At 33.6% G+C, this 25,738-nt stretch overlaps 1 protein-coding gene across 1 annotated transcript; it reads left to right on the plus strand.

Annotated features, from left to right (window-relative positions):
* Nucleotides 1-2,511: 2,511 nt before the first annotated feature.
* On the plus strand, nucleotides 2,512-16,935 carry LOC143075143 (collagenase 3-like). Its single transcript, XM_076250459.1, has 11 exons — nucleotides 2,512-2,671; nucleotides 5,531-5,619; nucleotides 7,403-7,569; nucleotides 8,186-8,261; nucleotides 8,779-8,924; nucleotides 11,818-12,060; nucleotides 12,490-12,636; nucleotides 12,941-13,111; nucleotides 13,646-13,779; nucleotides 15,885-16,039; nucleotides 16,723-16,935. The coding sequence occupies exons 1-11, from the start codon at nucleotides 2,552-2,554 to the stop codon at nucleotides 16,808-16,810; spliced, it is 1,536 nt and encodes a 511-aa protein (XP_076106574.1). The 5' UTR covers nucleotides 2,512-2,551; the 3' UTR covers nucleotides 16,811-16,935.
* Nucleotides 16,936-25,738: the final 8,803 nt, after the last annotated feature.

Here is a 25,738-nt window from a genome sequence, read left to right on the forward strand (position 1 = left end):
ACATATTTTATCTGTCCACTCCACACATACTACTAACAGTCACGAAAACATACTACTAACAGTCACGTGTATAGATTTGCAATATTGTATATTGCGATTCCCCTTTATTTATTATGATAGAAATCACTGCTGGTCATTATAAAAAACTATTTTATTCTAAAAAGCATAAAAGTTTTCTTAAGCACTAGATAGTGTAACAAAAGTCTCAGCGGCCACGGAGTCCGAATTTTCTGCCCTTCAAAATCTGCCACCGAGTCCAAATTGTCTGCCTTTCATCAATGTCGACCGACCATACGGAACCTATTCCTGATTCTACTAGATAAATTCGTTTTTTTCTGAATATGCATGAAACGGGTTCAAAATAACAAGGCTGGATCTAATATATCTTCTAGCTGCAACTAAACCTTGTGCAAGCTGTAATTAGTTATAGTACAGTAATATTTCAGTTTACCCAAGCCGTGTACAAAGATGTAAAATGTTGCGACCATGATATATTTTATTTTTTCCAAGTCGTGTCTAAAACCTTAAATTTCTGTCTCATTGACTATATGAACCATAGCTTTCATAAATAAGTTTTGGAATGAAAATGAATTTCACTTTCAATCAGACAATCCCGGTTTTGATAAACTGGATTAAGGACTTGTAGAACTCATTTAAAATTCATTTCGTCGAAGATTAAAATTTATAAAAAAGGATTTTCCAATTACACTATTTAAAACCGCATGACAAGTTATTTGTACTTTTACTTAATATACAAATATTTAGCTTGTTTTTCTTTAATTTGTGTTTGTAATGCCTTTTCTATCTTCTCTCCATTTTTCTCCTAAAAGGACTTTCTCAGAACAGTTTGACGTTTCATCGGATTGTCCTATGATACTCCTAAAGTCTTTCACAATACATAAGCCATAACAATAATATTATTTGTTTGTCAATTCTTTCAATAATCCAGTTTATTGCTAATTATTGCTCCTTCTGTGATGGGGGATATGACATGTATCGGGACTCCGGGATCGAGTTTTTTAAGCTCGGGATTTCGGGATTGACCCTTTCGGGATCCGGTTATTCTTTTTTCGAATTTCGGGATTTAAATTTATTTAAATTTGGGACATCGGGATTCCGTGTTTTTAAGCATGGGATTTCGGGATCAGAACCCCACATACCCTGGAACAATCCATGATATTGAAAGTATAATTACAAGTGTAAAGAAACACTTAAATGTTTTACGTAAACTTAAATACCGATTATTCCATCTACAATACGTGAATGGAATATACTTGATCCAAAAATTCGCAGCGTCGACTCTATTTCTAAATTTAAGAAAGAATTAAAAAACGATAGTCTATTATGTAAAATTGAAACGTTTTATTTCTACGGCCCAATGAAATTAAATATTATCTTAACGCAATTGCGATGTTCTGCTTCATTCTTAAACAATGACCTATTTAGAGCTAATATTATAAATGATCCTTTTTGCCATTGTGGGTCCGATATTGAGGATGTCTACCATTACTTCTTCGTTTGTCCAAAATACACATTATGTAGAAAAACCTTATTCAATAACCTTAATTGGCTATCTAAAAACTTTGTTTTAGATACAAAACAATTAATTTGCGGACACTTGGAACTTTCGAACGAACAAAATATTCAAATTTTCAAACATGTTCAAAATTTCATAAAAAGGTCAAACAGATTTCTTATGCCTTGATAGAGCGTTATTATTACTGGCACGGAACGTAATCGTCGTCATCAATACACAAGTCATCGTCACAGAATTATACGACTTTTCAAACTTTCTTTTTCTCTTTTTACTTTCTCTCCTCTTTTTTTACCTATGAAAGCTAGTATTACTGTTTGCTTTGTATGCATGTCCATTATATTATACTATTATTGTAACTTTATATTGTATTATGGAGAAGACCTCATAAGTATGATTTACTTGTGTCTAATCCATTTTGCTTTAAAGTTCAGCAAAAAAAATATGTTTAATCTAAACCTCCCCCTCCCTTATGACTAACTGCTTCAGCTGATGCATTACGCAGTTTAAAATAGTATAAATCATTTAATCCGAACACTAAGTAACTACAGCTCGTTAGGCCGGAGTTTGTAAGGAATTATCCATATAAGGGTGTTTACTATAGTGTGTCATGTTCTAATTGAATTTGTTACGAAATGAAACAAAGTTTACTTATCCCCTAAAGAAGGTAGCTCAGTACATTTCTACGTCTTTGTTAGTCCCTTTGTACTATCACATGAAGGTAGAATTACCCCACGAACCAACCCCCGATTAAAATGATTATTGTTCTGAGTTGTTGCTGTTTAATTTTTTTCAGAATTATTTATTGTTTCTATTAGAATTTCAATCGAAACTTTTTCTTATATCGTAATATCCCTTTGTGAACCTCACAAAAGTCAGTTATTCATCTTTAAGTGGACAGTCCTTCAGCACGGAAGTGCGCGAAGTGTAGCTATCCTCTCTATCCCCGCCACATATATATATACCCTCTTTATTCTAGTCGTTATCATAGGGAAATTGAAACCAAAGGGCTAAGACATGTTAAAACTTTTAATTTGCATTTTATTTTTTGATGGATTATTTTCATATAAAGTTCACCGAGGAATACATATACGAGCTGCTGGAGACCTTAGTAATGACCAGTTACTGGAAATAGATGTAAGTCCCTTAATAAATTATTGAAATCGATTTACCCAACTAAACGATCTGCATTCTGTAAGTTCTCTCACAAAGTCTACTGCAACTGTCATCACAACTGCAACGTATATCTCTAACAAACTGTTCTCAGCACTACAACGTGTATCTGTAAAAACTGTTCTCAGCACTACAACGTGTATCTCTAACAAACTGTTCTCAGCACTACAACGTACACGTGTATCTCTAACAAACTGTTCTCAGCACTACAACGTGTATCTGTAAAAACTGTTCTCAGCACTACAACGTGTATCTCTAACAAACTGTTCTCAGCACTACAACGTACACGTGTATCTCTAACAAACTGTTCTCAGCACTACAACGTGTATCTTTGTAACAAACTGTTCTCAGCACTACAACGTGTATCTCTATAACAAATTGTTCTCAGCACTACAACGTGTATCTCTATAACAAACTGTTCTTATCACTGCAATGTGTATCTCTAACAAACTGTTATCAGCACTACCACGTATATATCTAACAAACTGTTCCTAGCACTACAATGTGTATCTCTAACAAACTGTTCTCAGCACGACAACGTGTATCACTAAAAAAAACTTTCTCAGCACTACAACGTGTATATCTATAACACACTCTTCTCAGCACTACAACATCTTACAAACTGTTCTCAGCACTACAACGTGTATTACTAAAACAAACTTTCTCAGCACTATAACGTGCATTTCTATAACAAACTGTTTTAAGCACTACAACGTGTATCTCTATAACAAACTCTTCTCATCACTTCAATGTGTATCTCTAACAAACTGTTCTCAGCACTACAATGTGTATCTCTATAACAAACTGTTCTCAGCACTACAACGTGCACGTGTATCTCTATAACAAACTCTTGTCAGCACTTCAATGTGTATCTCTAACAAACTGTTCTCAGCACTACAACGTACACGTGTATCTCTATAACAAACTGTTCTCAGCACTACAACGTACACGTGTATCTCTATAACAAACTGTTCTCAGCACTACAACGTGTATCTTTGTAACAACTGTTCTCAGCACTTCAACGTGTATCTCTAACAAACTGTTCTCAGCACTACAACGTGTATCTCTAACAAACTGTTCTCAGCACTACAACGTGTATCTCTAACAAACTGTTCTCAGCACTACAACGTACACGTGTATCTCTATAACAAACTGTTCTCAGCACTACAACGTACACGTGTATCTCTATAACAAACTGTTCTCAGCACTACAACGTGTATCTCTATAACAAACTTCTCAGCACTACAACGTGTATCTCTATAACAAACTGTTCTCAGCACTACAACGTGTATCTCTATAACAAACTGTTCTCAGCACTACAACGCGTGTGTCTATGACAAACTGTTCTCAGCACTACAACGAGTATCTCTATAACAAATTGTTCTCAGCACTACAACGTACACGTGTATCACTATAACAAACTGTTCTCAGCACTACAACGTACACGTGTATCTCTATAACAAACTGTTCTCAGCACTACAACGTGTATCTCTATAACAAACTGTTCTCAGCACTACAACGTGTATCTCTATAACAAACTGTTCTCAGCACTACAACGCGTGTGTCTATGACAAACTGTTCTCAGCACTACAACGTACACGTGTAGCTCTATAACAAACTGTTCTCAGCACTACAACGTGTGTCTCTATAACAAACTGTTTTCAGCACTACAACGTGTATCTCTATAACAAATTGTTCTCAGCACTACAACGTGTGTCTCTACAACAAACTGTTCTCAGCACTACAACATGTGTCTCTATAATAAACTCTTCTCAGCACTACAACGTGTGTCTCTACAACAAACTGTTCTCAGCACTACAACGTGTATCTCTATAACAAACTGTTCTCAGTACTACAACGTGTATCTTTGTAACAAACTGTTCTCAGCACTACAACGAGTATCTCTATAACAAATTGTTCTCAGCACTACAACGTACACGTGTATCTCTATAACAAACTGTTCTCAGCACTACAACGAGTATCTCTATAACAAATTGTTCTCAGCACTACAACGTACACGTGTATCTCTATAACAAACTGTTCTCAGCACTACAACGTACACGTGTATCTCTATAACAAATTGTTCTCAGCACTACAACGTGTTTCTCTAACTGTTTTATTTACATGACAGGTGATTTATACATGAAAGGTGACGCTAATTTTCACAATTTTTCTCCTTTTTGAGTTGATGTGATCCTCTCAGTTTTTGTTTGCTACCTTGCTTTGTCTGAGATTTGAATATCGTTAAACTATTGCAATTGCTACTAAACTCTTTAAACCATAACGACACAATTTCTAAACAAAGCTCAACTGTACAATAGTTTTAGAACAAGAATGTGTCCCCAGTACACGGATGCCCCATCTGCACTATCATTTTCTATGTTCAGAAAATCTCTAATTTGGCATTGAAATTAGAAAGATCTTATCATAGGGAACATTTGTACTAAGTTTCAAGTTGATCAGACTTCAACTTCTTCAAAAACAACCTCGACCAAAAACTTTAACATGAAGCGGGAGGAACGGACGAACGAAAGAACAAACGAACGGACGCACAGACCAGAAAACATAATGCCCATAAATGGGGCATAAAAATGATTGCAATTGTTAAAATGATTTTGCTTATGCTATACTTGATTCTCTAACTTTTCTCAATTATATAACGACACATGTTTCTGACCAATAAGCTAACGCTGTAACTATAATTACAAAGCTTTCTCACAAAACCTGCGCGTTTGAAGATTTAAAATATCTTTACGATATACAATCTTCTTTAAAAGTCCCCTGTACTGTCATTTTGGTAAATAATTATTTGTCCTTTTTCAGCTCTACTTGCGGAGATATGGCTACTTGGATGACCAGATGCCTGGGACGAGAAGTTTAGCTTCAGCAGAGAATAGAAAATATGCATTACAGTAAGTGAACTTGCTATCTTTATTATTAAGATGTTACTGGAGTGGTGGCCAGCTGGAAAACTAATATCAAAATCAACAAGAACAAAACTAAAAATCGAAATATGAGACTTGCCACAAAACGCTTTTATAGCTTGCTATACGATATTGGGTTTTCTAATTTTTGAAAGCTGAACGGTGACCTAAAGTTGATTACTTCAACATGTATGTTATTTTGTGTCTGGTGAAAAGTTGTCTCATCGGCAATCGTACCACATCTTCTTATTCCACATTTATGACATTAGGAAAAATTGTTCGAGAGGTTATGACTGGCTATTAATGGTGTCGTTAAAGTGTTCCATGGTCATATTGTCTGATTTGACTGATATGATGGGATGTGACTGTTAGATAAGATAACAAAAATGTTACTGTCATATAACACATATATACATATGATTTGACTGTCAAAAAACGAATAAAACAGAATTATCTTGCCAGAAACGCATATCATAAAGTTACATAGTTCCCATTCCTTTTTTACCATGTTGTTTTCATGACTTTAAGATCTTAGTCTAAAAAAATCAACATAAATGTTCATGTGGAAATTAAGTGAATATTTAAATGTATAAATATCAAACACAAACGTCATTTTTAAGATGTTTATTTTTCAATTAACTCTTCCTTTTTTTTTTCTTTTCTTTTTTTTTTTAAATCTAATAAAAAACTGGAAAACTGACTAATCACGTACACATGTTGACTACGGATGATACACTTAATAAAATCCTTGAAAAGCGGAAATAAACTTTCTCGTGTAAACAGAAACAAATGCTGAAAGATAAATAAAAAAATAAGTTTAGAAATAGGAAAAAGAGGAGATCGGAAATGAGATGAAAACAGAATAAAAACACAAAACACAAAGCAATTGACCTTCAACGTTCATTCTTAAACCCTTTACCAATCAAAAAGTTGATAAATACAACACTGCTATAAACAAATTAAAATGAAAGAGGAGCTATTGTAACAATCCTAATTTGTTTAATGTTAGTATATTGGACAGGCGGGACAACACAATGACGAAGGCTATTAAGTATTTAGAACGTGCGAGGAAACAATCCATGTCAATCTGATAACAGAAAGATCTAACATTTATCAGTAAAAGTTAAACGGACAAGTACCTGATATGATACATTCATAATATACAGTTGCTTAAAGTCATATGAAACGAGTGACTGGTGAAACGTAATGCTATCCAATTCTTGGACCAATGCATGTATATATTATAAAAACTTAGTCTTCTGTGCACGAATTTATCATTTTTTACGCAGGCATATCGTATAATCGTCAATTTTTTTCTTCTCTTTCTCTGTTATGAAAAGAAAATATGGCTGCTAATTAATTGCCGTGTTATGAAGCCGTAGTTTACCGATTGTCACCTTATAGTAAACAATCAACACATAAGAATGGATATTGAGCACGTGTATAACATGTACAATCAGACAAGGAGGGTCACGCTAAGGTAACTTTGCATACGGAAAATATGTCGGCGAATTGCTTCCTGGAAGCAAGCAATTAAAAAAAGTAAGCTTCTTCTGTGGACAATTTAAGAATTTTCTTAAAAAAAAGTATATGTACACCACTTTTATAATGTAAACTATTCCTTTTTAGTTATAAAAAACATATGCATCATTTTTTTCAATTTGATGTTTCGTATCACGTTAAAAAGTTATTAATAAATCGGTTGTACAAGTTAAAAGTGCTTCATTGATTAATAAAGAACTATTTATTCTTAAGAGGCATTTGATTGTAGATTTTTCCAGAATTTCAACAAGATTCCTATTACTGGTGTATATGATGATGCTACAGCTAATCTGTTTGGGAAAGAAAGATGTGGCTGTCCTGATGTCATGCCACAGAAAAACGAAGCAGCATTTTCTAAGAAAAAAAATCCTCCAACTCCTGTGCAGTTTAACTTAGGTTTGTTTATTATGATTTTAACTAAAAAAAAATTGCCAACCTATTCATGTTTCATATTTTGCTGACCTTGTCAATGTCATGCACACGGGAGGGGAGGGGCTCAATATACCATACAAACGTCAATTAGATACTTCATCACTTAGAAAATCAGCCGGAATATATAATATAAAAAAGAAGATGTGGTATGATTGCCAATGAGACAACTATCCACAAAAGACCAAAATGACACAGACATTAACAGCTATAGGTCACCGTACGGCCTTCAACAATGAGCCAAAGCCCATACCGCATAGTCAGCCATAAAAGGCCCCGATTAGACAATGTAAAACAATTCACACGAGAAAACTAACGGCCTTATTAATGTAAAAAAATGAACGAAAAACAAATATGGAACACATAAACAAACGACAACCACTGACTGACAGGCTCCTGACTTGGGACAGGCACATACATAAATAATGTGGCGGGGTTAAACAACCCTCCCCCTAACCTGGGACAGTGGTATAACAGTACAACATAAGAACAAACTATAAAAATCAGTTGAAAAAGGCTTAACTCATCAGATGGACAAAAATACAAGTGGAAATGGTATATCTATTTCTTTATTTATGTTTAGGAACAAAATGGAACAAGAACCAAGTTACATGGCGACTTAATTCATTCAGTAGAAAAATATCCAATAATGACGTTAGGTGAGTAATAAATCCTTATAGTTAAAACATATTACATTGTTAATTTCACGTTGTTTAGATGGAAATCTACCAGAAGAAAGTGGTTCCATGTGCTTAGTAACCAGTACCATGGTACTAGCATACACATAGAACATCAGTACCATTATTGATACAGGTTTCCTCGTCATTCTTAGGCACAAAGTGAAAACATCCATTCTCATACAGGATTAATAACAGATAGGTCCATCTCCTCCAAACAAACCAAATACTGCCCTTCTTTCAATATACTTGTCGCTTGACTCGTATTTCATTTAAAACCAAAATAATTTATTTTATAAAAACGCGTTTTAACTTCTGTTTAATCAGTTGCCTACGCACATTTGATAATGCATCTTACGAGCTTATGTCGAGAATAGTTGAAGGGTTTATATCGTATTTTTCTTCCTGAAAGAAACTCTGTAAAAGTAAAGAATAAAACATATTTATGACCTATTTAACGACGTCCGTTGCAGTCGAATAATGATTATCTTCTTTTTAGAGTTGAAACAAGAAGAGCCTTTGACTTGTGGAGTAAAAATGCAAACCTTCAGTTTACAGAGCTACAGTCTGGAGATGCCGACATAGATATCGATTTTGGTAGACGAGAACACGGCGACGGAGCAGGAAATGCATTTGACGGGCCTGGTATGAAGCATTGTTCTCTCTCTCACACACAGTACAAATCCCGCCGAGAAACATAAATTGTTTCAGCATCAAATTCTAACACTGTTAATTTTATTTAAAAAAAATCTGTATTTTCATCATGATATCATCTTTATCTATTGAATGATAGATATACGTAACTGATGAGTCTTTATTAGACAAAACGGGCTTCTGGCACACAAAATATATTTGATGGCATCTTGCGTTTAGACCATATTTATTTACACAAATATAAATCGCATTGCTGTCTTTTCATCTATGATGATAACTTGATAATAGTTGGTGTTATTATACCTCAGTATGTTTTTTCTATATCAAAAATAATGAAATAGTTGTGATATTTCATTCCACAGACTATTTGCCAGTCAATAGTGTCAAAGACTATTACCCCGGTTAATAGTCTTAATCATCTTTCCTGTACCTTTTTATGCTTATTTTTCATTGGACAATAATGATGTCATTGACTATTTTGCTTGGCAACGTCAAAATCTAACATTGTAAACGGTATAATCTGTTTGTGTCGATTGTAATTTCACTTACAAGAAGCAATAACAAAAGAGAGAACATCCTCGCGCGCATTTTTTAAAGATCCAAAATATAGTACCTTATTCATAATATGGGTTCTGTAGTCGTATTCTAAGAGTGAATTGACGTTACCTTTAGCTGCCAATGGTCCGATCGGGCCGATTGACGTTGCCTTTAACTGCCAAAGGGCAGTGGCGGATCCAGAGGGGGGGGGGGGGGTTCCGGGGGTCCGCACCCCCCCTTTATTTTGGCCGATCAATGCATTTGAATCGGGACATATGTTTGCACCCCCCCTGCACCCCCCCTTTGCCCTGGGCTAGCACCCCCCCTTTCGAAAATTCCTGCATCCGCCACTGAAGGGCCGATTGGGCCGATTTAGTTGTTCTTTAACTGCCAATGGGACGATATGGCCGATGGTTAAGGTTGATAAAATGAATATTAATTTTAGCTATAAAAGCATAATATAATGATGTTCTGTCCATGCCATTTCATTCTCTTTCATTTTTCATGACGTCATTTAGCCATTTTTATGACGTTACAATGCTGTCATGTAAACCAGCGCAAAGGCTTCCACATTTTTAGCTATAATATCTTAAATTTGTTGTACGAAAATTAATCCGTTGTTTTTTTTGGTTTTTTTTTGTTCTAAATGTTTCACATTTTGTCATTTCGGATCCTTTATAAATAACTTACTGTACGATATGGGTTTTGCTCATCATTGTTGAAGGCCGTACGGTAGTTTACGGTTTCATACATCACGTCAATTGGTCTCTAAGAAGATGTGTGGTACTTGTTACATTGGTATTCATACCATATCTTCTTATTTTTATATTGTTGATAATTTCAATAAGACATATAAAGTTGACCGAAGATATATTTGCCGCTTTTTTATCATTTGGTCCATAAGCATTCGTAACTTATCATCTTTCACTTTATGTGCACGGAAAATTGAACACAAATATTTCTAGTCTTGATTGCAATTATAGTCCAGTCAAACTACGATTTAACCTCAAACTAATTGCAACAGAAAATGTTTTAGTTCTAATCTATAGCATTATGTCCTTTATATACACAGAAAAAAGTCCCATAAAATCTAACTTCAGGAAAACTCAAAATCAGCATTTTTAATTTCCTATGGAAATTAACATTGGAAGGGGAGATAACTCTTGCAAAAATTAGTCTTTTTCGGTCAGTTTTTGTTTGTTTTTTCTTGAAATTTATGTAAAGTATGATACTTTGATGGGGTTATAAGTTTGTATTTGACTAAATTATATAATCTCCTGCTCATGAAATGTACAAGATTGAAGTGTTATGGGTAGTTTTATTTTTTTCATGCATTTTTCATCAAAGAAATTTCAAATTTGAAGTTTTGTCAGAATTTGAAAAAATAATGTGAAAATTTGGTATTGTTTATATCTGTATATTATATTTTTTCAGCAACTTACTTATCTAAAGAAACTTTAAACCACAAAAAGAAGAATACATGCTTAATTATTTTTTTATTGAATTTGAGATTCTTCACCTTGACATGTTGAAAAATTCAATAAATGGTCAACTAATGAATTACGAAATCTAGATTATAGCTTCATAAAATATATAAAAACACCTTTAGAGTTGTTTGTTACATTCTAAAGACTGCTAAAAAATCAAGAATCAATACATTCTGAAGAATAGAAGCGGTAAAGTTATAATTTTGTATCAATTTTTATTGATATTTCTGCCTTTTTTGCAAGAGTTATCTCCCTTTTCAATGCAAATCTCCATAGGAATTTTAAATGGTGATTTTTTTTAGTCTTCCTCAAGTTAGATTTTATGGGACTTTTTCCTGTGTATATTTGGGGTAAAATGCTAAAGATTAAAACTTAAAAATCTGCTGTTGCAATTACTTTCAGGTTAGGGCCAAATTTATGCTAGATTGACTGGACTATTAATGAAATATTTACAAATACAAGAAGAACTATAGAAAAAAACGTTTAGTTCATTTTGTGCATGTCAAGTTATGTGACATTTTTTTTCTTTTCTTTCAGATGTCAATATTTGTATACTTTTAGAAAATAAGTTAATTTGGTATAGAAAAACACTCAATGACTGTGTTGTTCAGTATAATAAAACACCTAACGACTGGTTTTGCGGGAAATAGCAAGTTTGTTGTCCCTTCGCTTTGCGTCGAGCAATAGTTGGTCAGTCAGGGACAACAAACTTGCTATTACACTCACACCCAGTCAATAGGTGTATACTATTCCAAACCTGTATTTATGATGGTTTGATGGTTTAACTTATTCCGTTTTTCCTTTCACATACTTATTTTAATTTCTAATTTTAAATTATGTGTAAATGTGAATTTTTGCAGGACGTGTGCTTGCTCATGCTTTCTTCCCTCCCTTTGGGGATACCCACTTTGATGAAGATGAAGGATGGGTAGTTAACAGAACAGGGGTAGATTACTTTACTGTAGCAGCACACGAGTTTGGACATGCCCTCGGATTAGGTCATTCTGAGATCAGAGAGGCGCTAATGGCACCCTTTTACACTGGCTACAATCCAAATTTTGAACTTAATTCTGACGACATTGCTGGAATACAGGCCTTGTATGGTAATTATACAACTTCCACAATCTATTATACATACTCTGATTTACGACTATCGAACAGCGGTATACTAATGTTTCCTTTATTTGAATAGAAGTTTTAATTTTCAGAATTCGTTTTTAAAAGATTTTTTTTTAAATCTAGATATTCATGATTTTAAAATACGATGAGAAAGTATATAAAGAGAAGCAAAGATATGTAAATTACAAAAACCACTTAACAAATGAAACATACGTAATCTTGTTTAAGATCTTGGACTATATAGAATACATGATTTTATATATTGAACCAAGTTAAAATTGTTTTTCTCCTTCTTACTTCTGTCCGTTTTTCACATGTTTGATTGTTTAATTGTTTGTTTATTTTTAATTATATATTATTGATTGTTTTATTTTGTCTGATGAAAATTAAACTATTTTTGTCATTGTTTCAAGGTGCACCAAGGAATCAGCCACGACCAAGACCCACTACTCCTAGAACCACAATGCCACCAGTGGTAGTAACGGAACCCCCACCCCCAAGGCCACCACCAACTAACAGACCAAGTATTTGTGATATCCCCTATAATGCTGCTGTAAGAGGTAAATTCACCATAAAATTAATCCAGAAATTTGTATTTATTTTCTTATTCAATGGGAATTCTGAATATTTGAATTTTCGCTGATCAATTACTAAAACAGTTTGTCTCCAATATTTTAGTATTTTACTTTAAATTTAGTTTTATCTATTTTATTTAAACAACAACAACAATTATGAAAATAAGAATGACAATGAAAATGATTTATTATTGACTATATTTTCTATTTTCATTTACTTAGTATGCAGTTAAATTGCATGACCACAACTACATTATCATACCTTTTAAAATTGCTCTTTTTGATATAGATTTTAATGGAGATTTATTAGTTTTCATGGGAAGAGCATACATGCTGAGAATTGATCCAAATCGAGGTTTAGTGGCTACAATGACACAACGGACAGTGTTTCAAAGGTCTCCAATCCGTCCGGATGCAGCCACCGAAGTGATGAGTGGCAGTAGAATTGTGATGATGAAAGGTAGAAACATATTAAGTTTCAGAGATAAGGCTTCTCTCCCTTTGACAAATATTTACTATAGATGATAGTAGATATAAGAAGATTGGGCATAAGTTCAAATGAGACAACTTTACATCCATGCCACATAGTCAAAGTACGACCTTTAATACGGAGCCTTGGCATTCACCGAACAGCAAACTACATGTACAATAGATTGAGAACGAGAACTTATTTAAAAAAAGTTAAAATATAAAACATAAACACAATAAATTTTGCTCACATTTATTACTAAATAGCATTTACTTTTGACATAAAAAAAAACAAACAAATTTCACAAAAACATTTGACCAATTCATTGTGTGTGTTGCATTTTAATGTTTCTGTTGTGTCGTTATTCTCCTCTTATATTTGATGGGTTTCCTTCAGTTCTAGTTTGTAAACCTGATTTGTTTTTTCTAGAACGATTTATGAATTTTGAACAGCGGTATACTACTGTCGCCTTTATTTACCAAACTGTGTCTTAAACATGTTAAAATACATTCAAATTTTTTCTAGGACGGTTATTATACCATTTCAGTCGAAGTGGAAGAAGGATATCCAGAAAATGGATCTCTGGTGGTGGAGCTACGATGCCTGAACAAGCTAGAGCAGCTTTGTCTTTTAGTTCCAACGACATTTCTGTGTTTGGAGTAAGTAGCGCTATAGATGATTGCGTTATCATGTGAAGATTTTTGTATCACTTATCAATTATGACTTCAACTTCGCATACAATTTTATAAAAGTCCAAAATGACTGAACTTTAGCAAAAATAAAACAAAAAGACCAGATGAAAATAACAGGTATATGAACCAAATTAAAATGATCAAAAATTGAATTTTTAAAACCCTCACAAGACTTACCAAAAAGGAAATCCTTGATAATCATAGGTCTGTTATGTGTTTCTTTGGAATTTCAACCAAAGATGAAGAACTGGATCTTCCATCACTGTATTAGATATCTGAACTACACAAGTGATTTTACAAACAACAGTATATTGCTGCGTCTTCCAAGTGCTCCACAAAACCTCTTTCTAAATTATTAACATCTATTTTATAAGCAATCAAAGCCGGGCTTTAAAGTTATTGTGAAACTGCCTATTTTAGAGGTGGCGTGAATCATATGTGGATACTAAAAAAATCTAAAGATCTTTTAGAGAAAATGCAATCTAACACTCTTTCATCTTGTAACAGTATTAAAACATTTGAATTTTCTTCACTTTACACAAGTATAACTCATTCCAAACAAAAAGACATATTGAAAGAGTTGGTATTGCTTTGTTTCATAAAAAAGAATGGCCAACATAAATACGCGTATCTTGTCTTAGGGAGGGATACATCCTACTTTGTAAAGAATCAATCTGATCCAAACAATAATTCAAACTGACATTATCAATTAAGAAGCTGGATTTCTTGATTGACAGTCACAACATATTTGTTACGTTTGGAGGACGTGTTTTTCCCCAGACTGTCACCATTCCAATGGGATCCAATTGTGCCCCTCTTCTTGTCGACGTGTTTTTTTTTAATTATTATGAGGCTGACTTCATACAGGAACTTCTGAGGAAGTAATATAAGAAGTTAGTAATGTCGTTTAACTTTATTTTCCACTATATAGATAATGTTCTCTCATTAAATAATTCAAAATTGGGTGACTATGTTGAACGTATCTATCCCATCGAACTAAAGATAAAGAATTCAACAGACAGAGTTAAGTCTGCCTCATATCTTGACTCACATCTAGAAATTGACAATGAGGGTCGGTTGAAAACAAAACTTTACGACAAAAGAGATGATGTCCAATTGTGAACTTTCCATTTCTATGTAGCAACATTCCAGCAGCGCCTCCATACGGTGTATATGTCTCCCAATTGATACGATATTTCCGGGCTTGTAGTTTTTATCATGATTTCCTTGATATATATGGTGCTCACAAGGAAGCTATTAAACCAAGAGTTCCAATTGGTGAAGTTGAAATCATCCCTTCGTAAATTTTACGGACGCCATCACGAGTTGGCTGACCGTTATGCAATAACCGTTTTACAGATGATATCAGATAAGTTTTTTATGTCGTAACTACAATCCCCTTCCCTTTTCACGAATGTAACTACAATCCCCTTCCCTACCGAGTTAGAACATATAGCGGGTTTGTAATAACATGAGCAACACGAAGGGTTTTTGGTGGGTGTTCGTGTTGTTTAATCTTTAGTTTTCTATGTTGTGTCTTGTGTACTATTATTTGTCTGGTTTTTTTTTCTTTGTAAGCCATGGCGTTGTCAGTTTTGTTTTCGATCTATGAGTTTGACTGTCCCTCTGGTATCTTTCGCCCCTCTTTCAAAAACAGGGAGACACATATCACATCAATCTACGAAATATTCATGTATTAATTTTGACCAAAAGAAAATATACTTAATTCAAAATATTGCCTGGTTAACTGTACTTCTAGCTCTTTTCCATGTCTTGATTAAGGAGTTCTTTTCCCCTTCTTCGGGTTCTTCTTTAACTTTTCCTATTCGTTTCTATCATGACAAAAATAAATACCTTAAACCTAAACGGGTCTGTTTGGCGTATGTCATCAATTTAATCTTTGAAAGTTTATACGCCCCAATCAAGATTCCTTAATTACTATTCAATTTCAGAAAAGAGGAAGAATCAAAAGTTTCAGTTATAATTTTTATAAGCTGGTTTTTAAACTGCAACACACGTGCTTTATCGTCAGCCAATTGCGATATTTTGATTTTTTATCTTTATGTTCGTAGGCTAGTCAAGTATGGAAACTGAATCCTAACACTGGCAGAGTTATCTCTGGAAGTCATCGATACATTGGGAATGAGTTTCCTGGAGTACCTAATAGGATTGACGCTGCTGTTATTCGAGATGATAGGACCATTCTGTTCTTTAAAGGAAGATCAACGTAAGCTATTTTTAAATTAGCTTTGTGTTTTTTTAGTTAAGTTTTTCTTTAGATTACAAGTATCCAATTTAAAAAAAATAAACGGAAATTAATATAATGTTTTGCTAATGTAGGTACTGGTTAATTGTTTAAACATTTATTGATGATAATAATTAAATTGTCATGTCTAACATTGTATACCAATTGACACTTTAAAGTGCAGTGCCTTATAAGTGATATATTCTTGACATCTTCAAATATACTGAACGCACCTTTAAAATATATAACCGATTTACCTACAGGACAGGCCAAGTGTCAGTTTGAGGCGACTGTCATACAAGAAGAGGTTAATCTAGCTAGCTATAAAACCAGTTTAATCCACCATTTTCTAAATAAGAAAATGCCTGCACCAAGTCAGGAACATGACAGTTGTTATCCATTCGTTTTGATGTGTTTGAGCTTTTGATTTTTCAATTAGGGACTTTCCTTTTAGAATTTTTCACGGAGTTTACTGCAAACATACTTGAAAATGTTACTGGAACTATAGTTAATAAAACTTATTTGATTCGTATGAATCGAAATATTAGAGAAAAGTTCAGTAGGTTTCCAAACAATCAACAATCAATTATACTTTGGATTTTACTTTTATATTTGAAATAAATGTCAGTTAAATATTTGCAAACAATATATTTTTGTTTTTTCAGGATGCACGTGTTTGATAGAAGACAAAACCGAGTTGTACGTACTGTAGACAAAGGGAATGAACTCATGGATAGCACTTGTAATGTTTAATCACCTGGCGTCGACAGAAGATATTTACTCGATAATCATCGTATGCTTACACACAATTTATTTTGACTTTGCCATTTCACATATCATCATTTAGATCTCTTGATAAGAAACATTTCATTACACGAGTTTTGTTTGAATTTTAATCTTAACTGTTAAGTTACATTTTCGTTATGTTAATGCTATTGCCTGGGTTTTATTTATTTAAATAACCAATTAAACACCAGGATTTTCTGTATTTTTTTCGTACTTCGATTGGGAGTTTTACGCATTTCGGTTATTGGTTGCTTGCACATGACAAGATCTTATCTCTGCTTTGCACCTGCTTTTGCTGAACAGAGAGTCTGAATCGCAAAATTTACAAAAGGCTTCTTCTGGTATTGGTCACTTGATCAGATGGTCTATGATGTAACTTCTGGCTAATTGAAAGCATTCAATGACATATGAAAGGCACTAAAGGAGGGGGCGAAATATACCAAATGGACATTCAAACCCGTAGATCGAATATAAACTGACAACGGTATGGTTAAAAAAAGAAAAAGACAATCAGACAAATGATAGTACACAAGACACATCATAGAAAACTAAACACTAAACAACTCAAACCCCACCAACACTGTGGTTGATAGCAGGTGCTCCGGATGGGTAAGCAGATCATGCTCGACCTGTGGCTACCATCGGGTTGCTAATTTTATTACAAATCCAGGTCGACAGCAGAAACTTCCATAAAATTGCAGACTTTAAATTTTCTACGCACAGAAATCATATCTATCTGAAATTAAAAACAATAACTTGGGAACCCCAAATATATATAAACCTTCTACGCCGAAATTTTTTTTACATGCACACGTGTAAAAATTGCAGTTTTTATACAACACAATCATACGTTTGAACGTAGTTTTCAATTTAGACTTGTATATATTGTATATCATTGCAATCGCATTTTACATGAAATAATAGATATCACAGAAACAATTAACGGTGTATCATAGCTTAAATAACATCTAGACATTGTGTTCTGTATAAAATGCTGATTACAATTTTCTCATTGCGAGCCTTTCATTTGGATTAGGTTCGGTTCAACAGCAGCTGCCTTTGAAATATTTTAAAACGGTATAATTTGCGAAATAACAGTGTTTTAATTAGACAATTCACCGGCTTTGTAATAACATGAGCAACACGACAGGTGCCACACGTGGAACAGAATCTGATTACCCTTCCGGAGCACATGTAATCACTCCAAGTTTTGGTTGGGTTCGTGTTGCTGTTATTCCCCTATTTGTGACATTTTGTTCATGTATCGCTTTGTAAATTGTAATCCTGGTACCTTTGATAATTATTTACACCACTGAGTCGACGCCACTGCTGGTGGACGTTTCGTCCCCGAGGGTATCACCAGCCCAGTAGTCAACATTTCGGTGTTGACATGAATATCAATAATGTGGTCATTTTTTTTTTATAAATTTGCTGTTTACAAACCTTTAAATTTAAAAAAAAAAAACTAAGGATTTTCTTATCCCAGGCATAGATTACTTTAGCTGTATTTGGCACAACTTTTTGGAATTTTGGATCCTCAATGCTCTTCAACTTTGTACTTGCTTTATAAATATTTTGATACGAGCGTCACTGATGAGTCTTATGTAGACGAAACGCACGTCTGGCGTACTAAATTGTAATCCTGGTACCTTTGATAATTATTTCAATATAATGGAATTTAATGAGACTTTCGTACATTAATCTAAACATGAGAGATTTAGCGCTATAGAACCAGGTTCAATCCAGCAAGTTCTATTGAAAATGCCTATACCAAGTCAGGAATATGACAGTTGTTGTCCATTAGTTTTTTATGTGTTTTTTCATTTTTATTTTGCCATGTAATTAGGGACTTTCCAAATTTGATTTTCATCTGAGTTCAGTATTTTTGTGATTTTACTTTTTATTAAATTCTCCGGAATTTAGTTTAATTATTAAATTATTCAAAAATGTAGGCTCCATTTTCCTCAGGCAAATTGACACAAGATGAATTTGACTTTATTTTAAGGTCTATTTGGTCATATAAGTCTTCATGTATTTATGTCTAGTACATCCTTAGCTTTCGTGATGAAATTTAGTAGGAAGAGCACTTTGAACGCACGGAATTAATGAAGTACGTGTTATTTTTATTTTTAAAATATTGTCTGATTTATTCTTTCTCTGGCTGGTTGATTATTTTTTTTATAGTCAACCCACCGGCTTATTTTTGAAAGTGATAGTTCTGTTATGGATTTTCGGGAAAATGATGAAAACGGGATAAAGGTTACGATAATTGGAACATACATGTAGTTATATATGAAACATATGTTTCAACAACAACCAACCAACTCACGATGACCGACTATTTAAAAGTTACCAGGTATTCTCAATATGCAAACGATTCTCGAATATTGCTGCAAAGGAATTGAAATTTTACAAACAAAAAGTGGAAGCCCCCTCTTATGTCATAAAGTTTTATCTAAAGTGATTTTTATTATCAATTTCTTGATGTAGCTCAAAATGTGAGACAGACTTGACTACTTGTACATGTCGTATACGTTATATCAATTTCGATAGGATACATGTGTTCACCATTGTCACCAAACTATGAATTATTTACTGAGGTCATCACCATTGTCGTAATTTCTGCTTCTTGCTATGTTTTGATAAAGTTATAAAGCCATCAAATACGAATATCTCATAAACCTAGTAAATGCACGGAGTAATAATTAATACGGCCGTCACATATGTTGTCTGTTTTCTCTTGGTAGCGTGAATAAATGATCAATAGTGATCAATAGTAAAAATGATACTTTTATTAAACTTCTAGACTGACCAGCTGATATATTTCCATACAAGTACAATATTCCAACAATAATATATAATTTACATACGGGGCGGAGCTACTAAAATAATAGTCTTACTTGTATTTTCGTATGGACCAAACGGAGGTATGTTTTGTCACATGATTTTGTAAAACTGAGCATGCACAGTTTTACAATTGTTTGTTGAACTGGGCATGCATTGATTTACAATTTTCATATGATCTGTACATTATGCACAATTCTTCGGGAAATTGTACAAACGAGCAGTCCATATATGCACGTAAAACAATGAAGCCTAGATCATCAAACAATTGTAAAATTGTGCATGCTGATGCACGTTAAGGCATGCAACCAGGTCAATCATACAATTGTAAAACTGTGCATTTGTTTATAATTATGGAATGTGCAGTTTTACCAAAGTTTGTTGAAACGGGCGTGCATTGTTTTACAATTTTCATATGATCTGTACATAATGCACAATTCTCCAAACGGGATTATCTTAAATATTACAATGACAATATAAATAAAATGCAAGGCATACAGCTATCTGCGCTGCTTCTTACCTCTAAATTATAACCCTTACTTGTAATATAAAATGCGAGGCATACAGCTAATGCGCTACTTCTCACCTCTAGGAATCCCCGGGATGAGCCTTGCTGCAAGCCAAATGTAAACACAGCAAAGACTTGACGAACGTGACGTTGCATTGGTTTTTATTTCAAATTACCGGAAGTAAATATTCTAAGCAGGAAGAAAAACATAACGTAAAACGCTTACATAAAATATAGGAGTCCTCGACTCAAAATGCTTATAATAATACAATCTTATGAATAAACAAACCTAGACATACTAATTCTTCCAGTTAAGAACTCTTTAATGAACACTTTTGGGTTCACGCTTAAAATATTGACCCAACGGTAACGTTCTGAACAATACATGACAAAGTTGCGCCATATACGACGTTATCGATACAGCTAATAACATAAAGTAAAACTCTCTTAATACAATAATAACAATTAATATTCCTTTACTTAGAAATTACCAATATACACATTTACAACACTGCCCCTCCCCAAGAATACATAATTATCGTCCTCGAAATATGGTCCTGTCAATTCTGAGAGTACATTTAAAAAATCTTTTCACATCCTCCCTAAGAATACATTTCGTCCTCGAAATATGGTCCTGTCAATTCTGAGAGTACATTTAAAAATTCTTTTCACATCAATCCTCTATCATACAAATAAAACAATTGATATTCCTTTACTTGGAAATAAGTAATATACATATTTACAAAAACCATGATAGCAGATAAGAAGGAAATAAGAAAACGACCTTCCGTGTAAATTTAAAACAACTAACAAAATCGAACGTTATCAACCAACAGAACGAGTGGAAAACAACTGTCATATTCCTGACTTGGGAGATGCATTTCAGAAGAAAACGGTTGGTTAACCCTGCTTTTATAGCTGACTAATGAACCATCCAATCGTATGACAGTTATAAATATAGTTCCGTACATTGACATAATATTGGATTAACAACATAAAGAAACATTATATGGTAAACATTATATGGTAAATTGGAATCCAGCAGCCAAAACTCACAACAGACATACATTGACATACAACGCAACTAACTTAAAAAAGTAAACAAACTAAATAAAAATGGAGGACCACAAAAAGTTTGTGGTCAAATGTAAAATATAATAAATACCAAACTCCAAGTCAAATTCAAAACGGAAAGTCACAAATGGTAAAATTAATAGCTCAAAATATCAAATAAATAAAAAAACATATATTCCTGACTAGGTATTTACATTTTCTTAAGTAGAAAATGGTGGAAGCATGATGCCTGCTATTTTTTCGTTCTTCCTAAGAACCTCCAGTATGAACCCTGTCTCTTATGAATAGAGGAACACGTTGACTAGAAGGGGAACACAGTTGGTCCCCATGGAAATGATGATTATTTGTTAAATAAAATGTCATATGTAGTATTTATGTCAAGAAATCAGTCATCTGGATCATGTTATTTTCAGAGGATTTCTTGTTTGAATCTGACTGGTTTTTACGAAGTATGATAGGGACATTCAAACTCAAAGACATATTGAAAACGCTGCGACAAAAATAAAAACTAAAAAATTCGAAAAGCAAAAAATTAAAACTCCGCAAAACACATCAAAAACTAAAGACTGAGCAATACAAACCCTACCAACATATTCTTTGTCATCTGTGACGCTGGTATATCAAAAAGAGGCGAACGATGCCGTGAGTGACATCCAAACTCCCCGAATTCAAGTCAAAAACAAACTGACAACGCTATGGCTAAAAGTGAGGAAAAAAAAACAGACAAAAAAATGGTACACAACATAACAACGAAATACGGAACAGCATGAACCATGCCAAAAAACTGTGGATGATATTCGATGCTCCGAGTGGGTATGCAGATCCTGCTTCACATATGCCACCCGTCGTGTTGCAAATGCTGAAACAAACCACGATATAGGTTTAATTCGATCGGTTACATTCGAGAATAGGTGACTGCATTCTAGATACGGCACAAACAACATATCCGCTATCACCTGTGAAATGGATACTCCATAACAGTCAATCAACTCTTGATGACGTCCGTTAGATTTAAAGATTTGAACTTCTTGGATTAATAACTTCATTGTTAGCAGCAACCCTTTATCAAGGAAATAATGATATGGAATGCAATCATTGGAATATCGTATCAATTGAAAGATATATTATACTCCGTATTCAGGCGCGGCTGGAATGTTGCTACATAGAAATGGAAAGATCACAATTGTGAAGGTGAAATCATCTCTTTTGCCGTAATACTTTGTTTTAACCAACCGTCATTATGTCACCCGATCGACAATGTCGGTGACATATTACTTTTCCTCTGTTTCTTTTTCTGTATTATAATTATTATACTTCCACCTAATTTGTCCGGCAGTTTTCTCAGAGCCAATGGAACCAATCTTAATGAAAGTTAACTATAATGAGGAACACTAAATTTCGGGTTGCAGTAGGTCTTAAAAACATAAACAATGGCTGCCGATACCATGGAAACGGAACAAATGTGCAAAATTCCTCTTTTGGTTTTGGTGGATTATTTGGATATGCTTACATCAGAATCATTATATTTTAACACAATGTTGGTGCCAGCCATATTCTGGTTTTGGATGATTTTGGCAATCATTGGAACTACTATTGCCATGGAAACTGCACCAAAAATTTAAAAATATCAAAATGCTCCAAATTCAACGAAATTTCACAGTAACGATGAGCAACATTGTTAGATGAGGAATTTGGCGTTGGAATTTCCAAAATGGCTGACGTTACCGTGGAAACAAAGCAAACATGGTCAAATTGCTCCAAAACACCTAAAAGTGGCATTTACTTTCTTAAAAGGGTAGGTCAAATACATTGACACTTTGATGGTATGGTCTCTCCCATGTACCAATGTGGCATCTTTCATAAAATTTTGGGAATGGTCTCCGTTACCATGGGAACCATCACAAATGTCAAAAGTTTCAAAAATGTCAAAATGCTCCAAAATTGATATAACTTAAAATCATTGTTGACTGGCAAGTCTGGATGAGACTTTTGACTTTTCAAAATGGCTGCTGTTGCCATGGAAACGGCAGAAATGGAATAAGTTTTAAATGCTCTGAATGTACTCAAAATTTACAGAAAGAGATATATCTGCATTCACTGTAAATATTTTTTGAAAAGGCTGCCACTTAGTGGCAATAGGGGAAGGGTGACATCCGCTATTGCTTGCAATGGCAATTCTAGTTGTTAATTGCAATTACTACACGTACGTCAAGATATGAGATAGACGACTGATTCTGTTGTAACCTTTATTTCATGTTCGATGTGATAGATGAGTTGAACATAGTGAGCAAATTTTGAAATAATTAGGGAGAGAACAGCATCTTTAAAGCGGTAAGTAAAATTAAAGGACTCTGTTTTTTTCTTTCTTCCTCAGTAGTTCTTGTATGATAAAAGGAACAAGTCGACAAGAAGACTTTTGTTCCGATAACATTGCCGATTATTAGTTGAGATACAGGTCCTCCAAACGTAATAAATATGTCAGAGAAGTAAGAGATTTTTTGGTTAGAATCGATGTGATTTTTGAGGAATAATTGTCAAGTGTACAAAAATGAAATGTTTTAATACTATTGAAAGAGTCTTAGATTGTTATCCATTCGTTTTAAGTCTTTGAGATTTTAATTTTGCAATTTAGAAAGGGACTTTCCATTTGGAATTTTCCTAGGATTTCTGTATCTTTGTTATTTTACTTTTTGCAACATTTGTGTCTTTCAAGATTGATGTAACATGGGTATTAATTGAACTATTCAGTTTCTTAATTCTGGTTTATAAATCAAGGAATTCAGACTGAATAAATTTGAAAAGAGTATATACGTCTTCTTTCTCCTGTTGAATCCATTGCTTGGCATAATCTTTGACTGTATCCATCACAATGTTCAACCAAATAATGATGTCCGTTTATAATTCGGATGGATGACTTAAATTTTACAACTTGGAATTCCTAGTTTATTAATAGCTGCTTCATGCTATCAATGAAAACATGGTATAAAACAATAGCTCTGAAATACCCTATCAATTGGGAGACCTACTACTCCATATTTGATCATTTCAATTTCCCATTGTGAACTCATATTTCTTACACAAAAACATTTCAGTAGCATATGCATAATAAGGGTATATCTCCTAGTCAATGTGATAGTCTAGTGTTGGTGTTTTCCTTGAAGAAGAGGTGCTACTTGTGATAAAACTTATCATACAGGGTATTTAATTTTTTTTTTTAAAATACATTAACAGACCAGCAACTAATTTTATTTACCCATCTATCCAATACAATGACTAAACTATTAAAAGGGTTAAGCCTCCTTTACTTAAGACATTTATTAATAGTTTTTGTCACATCAGCTTTTTTGAAGATTATGATCTGCTGACCATTTTTGCAGTCTACAGTTTTCACCTTTTTTTTTTAAATATTCAAAATTTAAGGCAAAAACACTGAATTAATATAGAAGTAAGAGGATGTGGTATGATTGCCAATACAAAAAATATTCACAATAGTTAAAAAAAAGTATATGTAAGCAATTAAAGCCAAAGTACAGGCTCCAACAGAAAAAATGATACCATGGCTATAAAAGGCATCTTTTTATCTTTATATCAACCATGAAAACATAAAGCTGACTTTTGAACAATAAACACAAAGTTAAGTCAGAAGAACATAGCAAACAGACACATACACCTTACAATTATTTCAGACACCAATTGTAGTTGACCTTTCGCTTATCGTAATTAAGAAATGGACTTCACCAGGAAAAATGAACCTTGGTCACTAATCCATGAAACCGAACATTATTGATCACTAATCCATGAAACTGAACCTTGATCACTAATCTATGAAACTGATTTGTACATCAAGGACCTCACAGACTTAATCCATTTGAAAAGAGTATTTACGTCTTCCTTCTCCTGTTGAATTAATTGCTTGGCATATTCTTTGATCACTTAATCATGAAACTGAACCTTAACTTATTTTCATTAAGAACTTACTGGATCTCATATACAACGCTTTGAAACCTTTGTCTTGGTTGTTGAAATAGACAGTGGTGTCTTGACATGGCTTTGTTTGAACTTGTTTGTTTGCTTTTTGGCCTTGAATGTTTGTCCCTAATATTTTATTAACTGTACATTTGCATTCAGATATTGCAGATCAAATTTATTCGTTTATAGTGTACTAATGTAAATTTTTTGATTGAGTTAAGCCTGCCAATTGATATTTTATCGTGTGTTTGTCTATGTTGTGACGTTATGCTATTGTTTCAGAAAAAGGGAGAAGGTTTGGATCCATTAAAACGTTTAATCCTGCTGCAAATGTTTGCACTTGTCCTAAGTCAGGAATCTGATGTACAGTAGTTGTCATTTGTTTATGTAATTTATACTTGTTTCTGGTTTCCCGTTTTTTTATTTTATATAGATTAGACCGTTGGTTTTCCCTTTTGAATGGTTTTACACTAGTAAAACTATTTTGGGGCCCTTTATAG

This window comes from Mytilus galloprovincialis, chromosome 5 (assembly GCF_965363235.1).
Source record: "Mytilus galloprovincialis chromosome 5, xbMytGall1.hap1.1, whole genome shotgun sequence".
In the NCBI taxonomy this organism is placed as follows: domain Eukaryota; kingdom Metazoa; phylum Mollusca; class Bivalvia; order Mytilida; family Mytilidae; genus Mytilus; species Mytilus galloprovincialis.

Excerpts from the sequence above, each read along its gene's own strand:
- LOC143075143 (XM_076250459.1), top strand. The coding sequence starts at position 2,552 with ATGTTAAAACTTTTAATTTGCATTTTATTTTTTGATGGATTATTTTCA. Across the intron at positions 7,570-8,185 it reads TCCTGTGCAGTTTAACTTAG|GAACAAAATGGAACAAGAAC; the intron begins GTTTGTTTATTA and ends ATTTATGTTTAG. Across the intron at positions 8,925-11,817 it reads AAATGCATTTGACGGGCCTG|GACGTGTGCTTGCTCATGCT; the intron begins GTATGAAGCATT and ends GAATTTTTGCAG.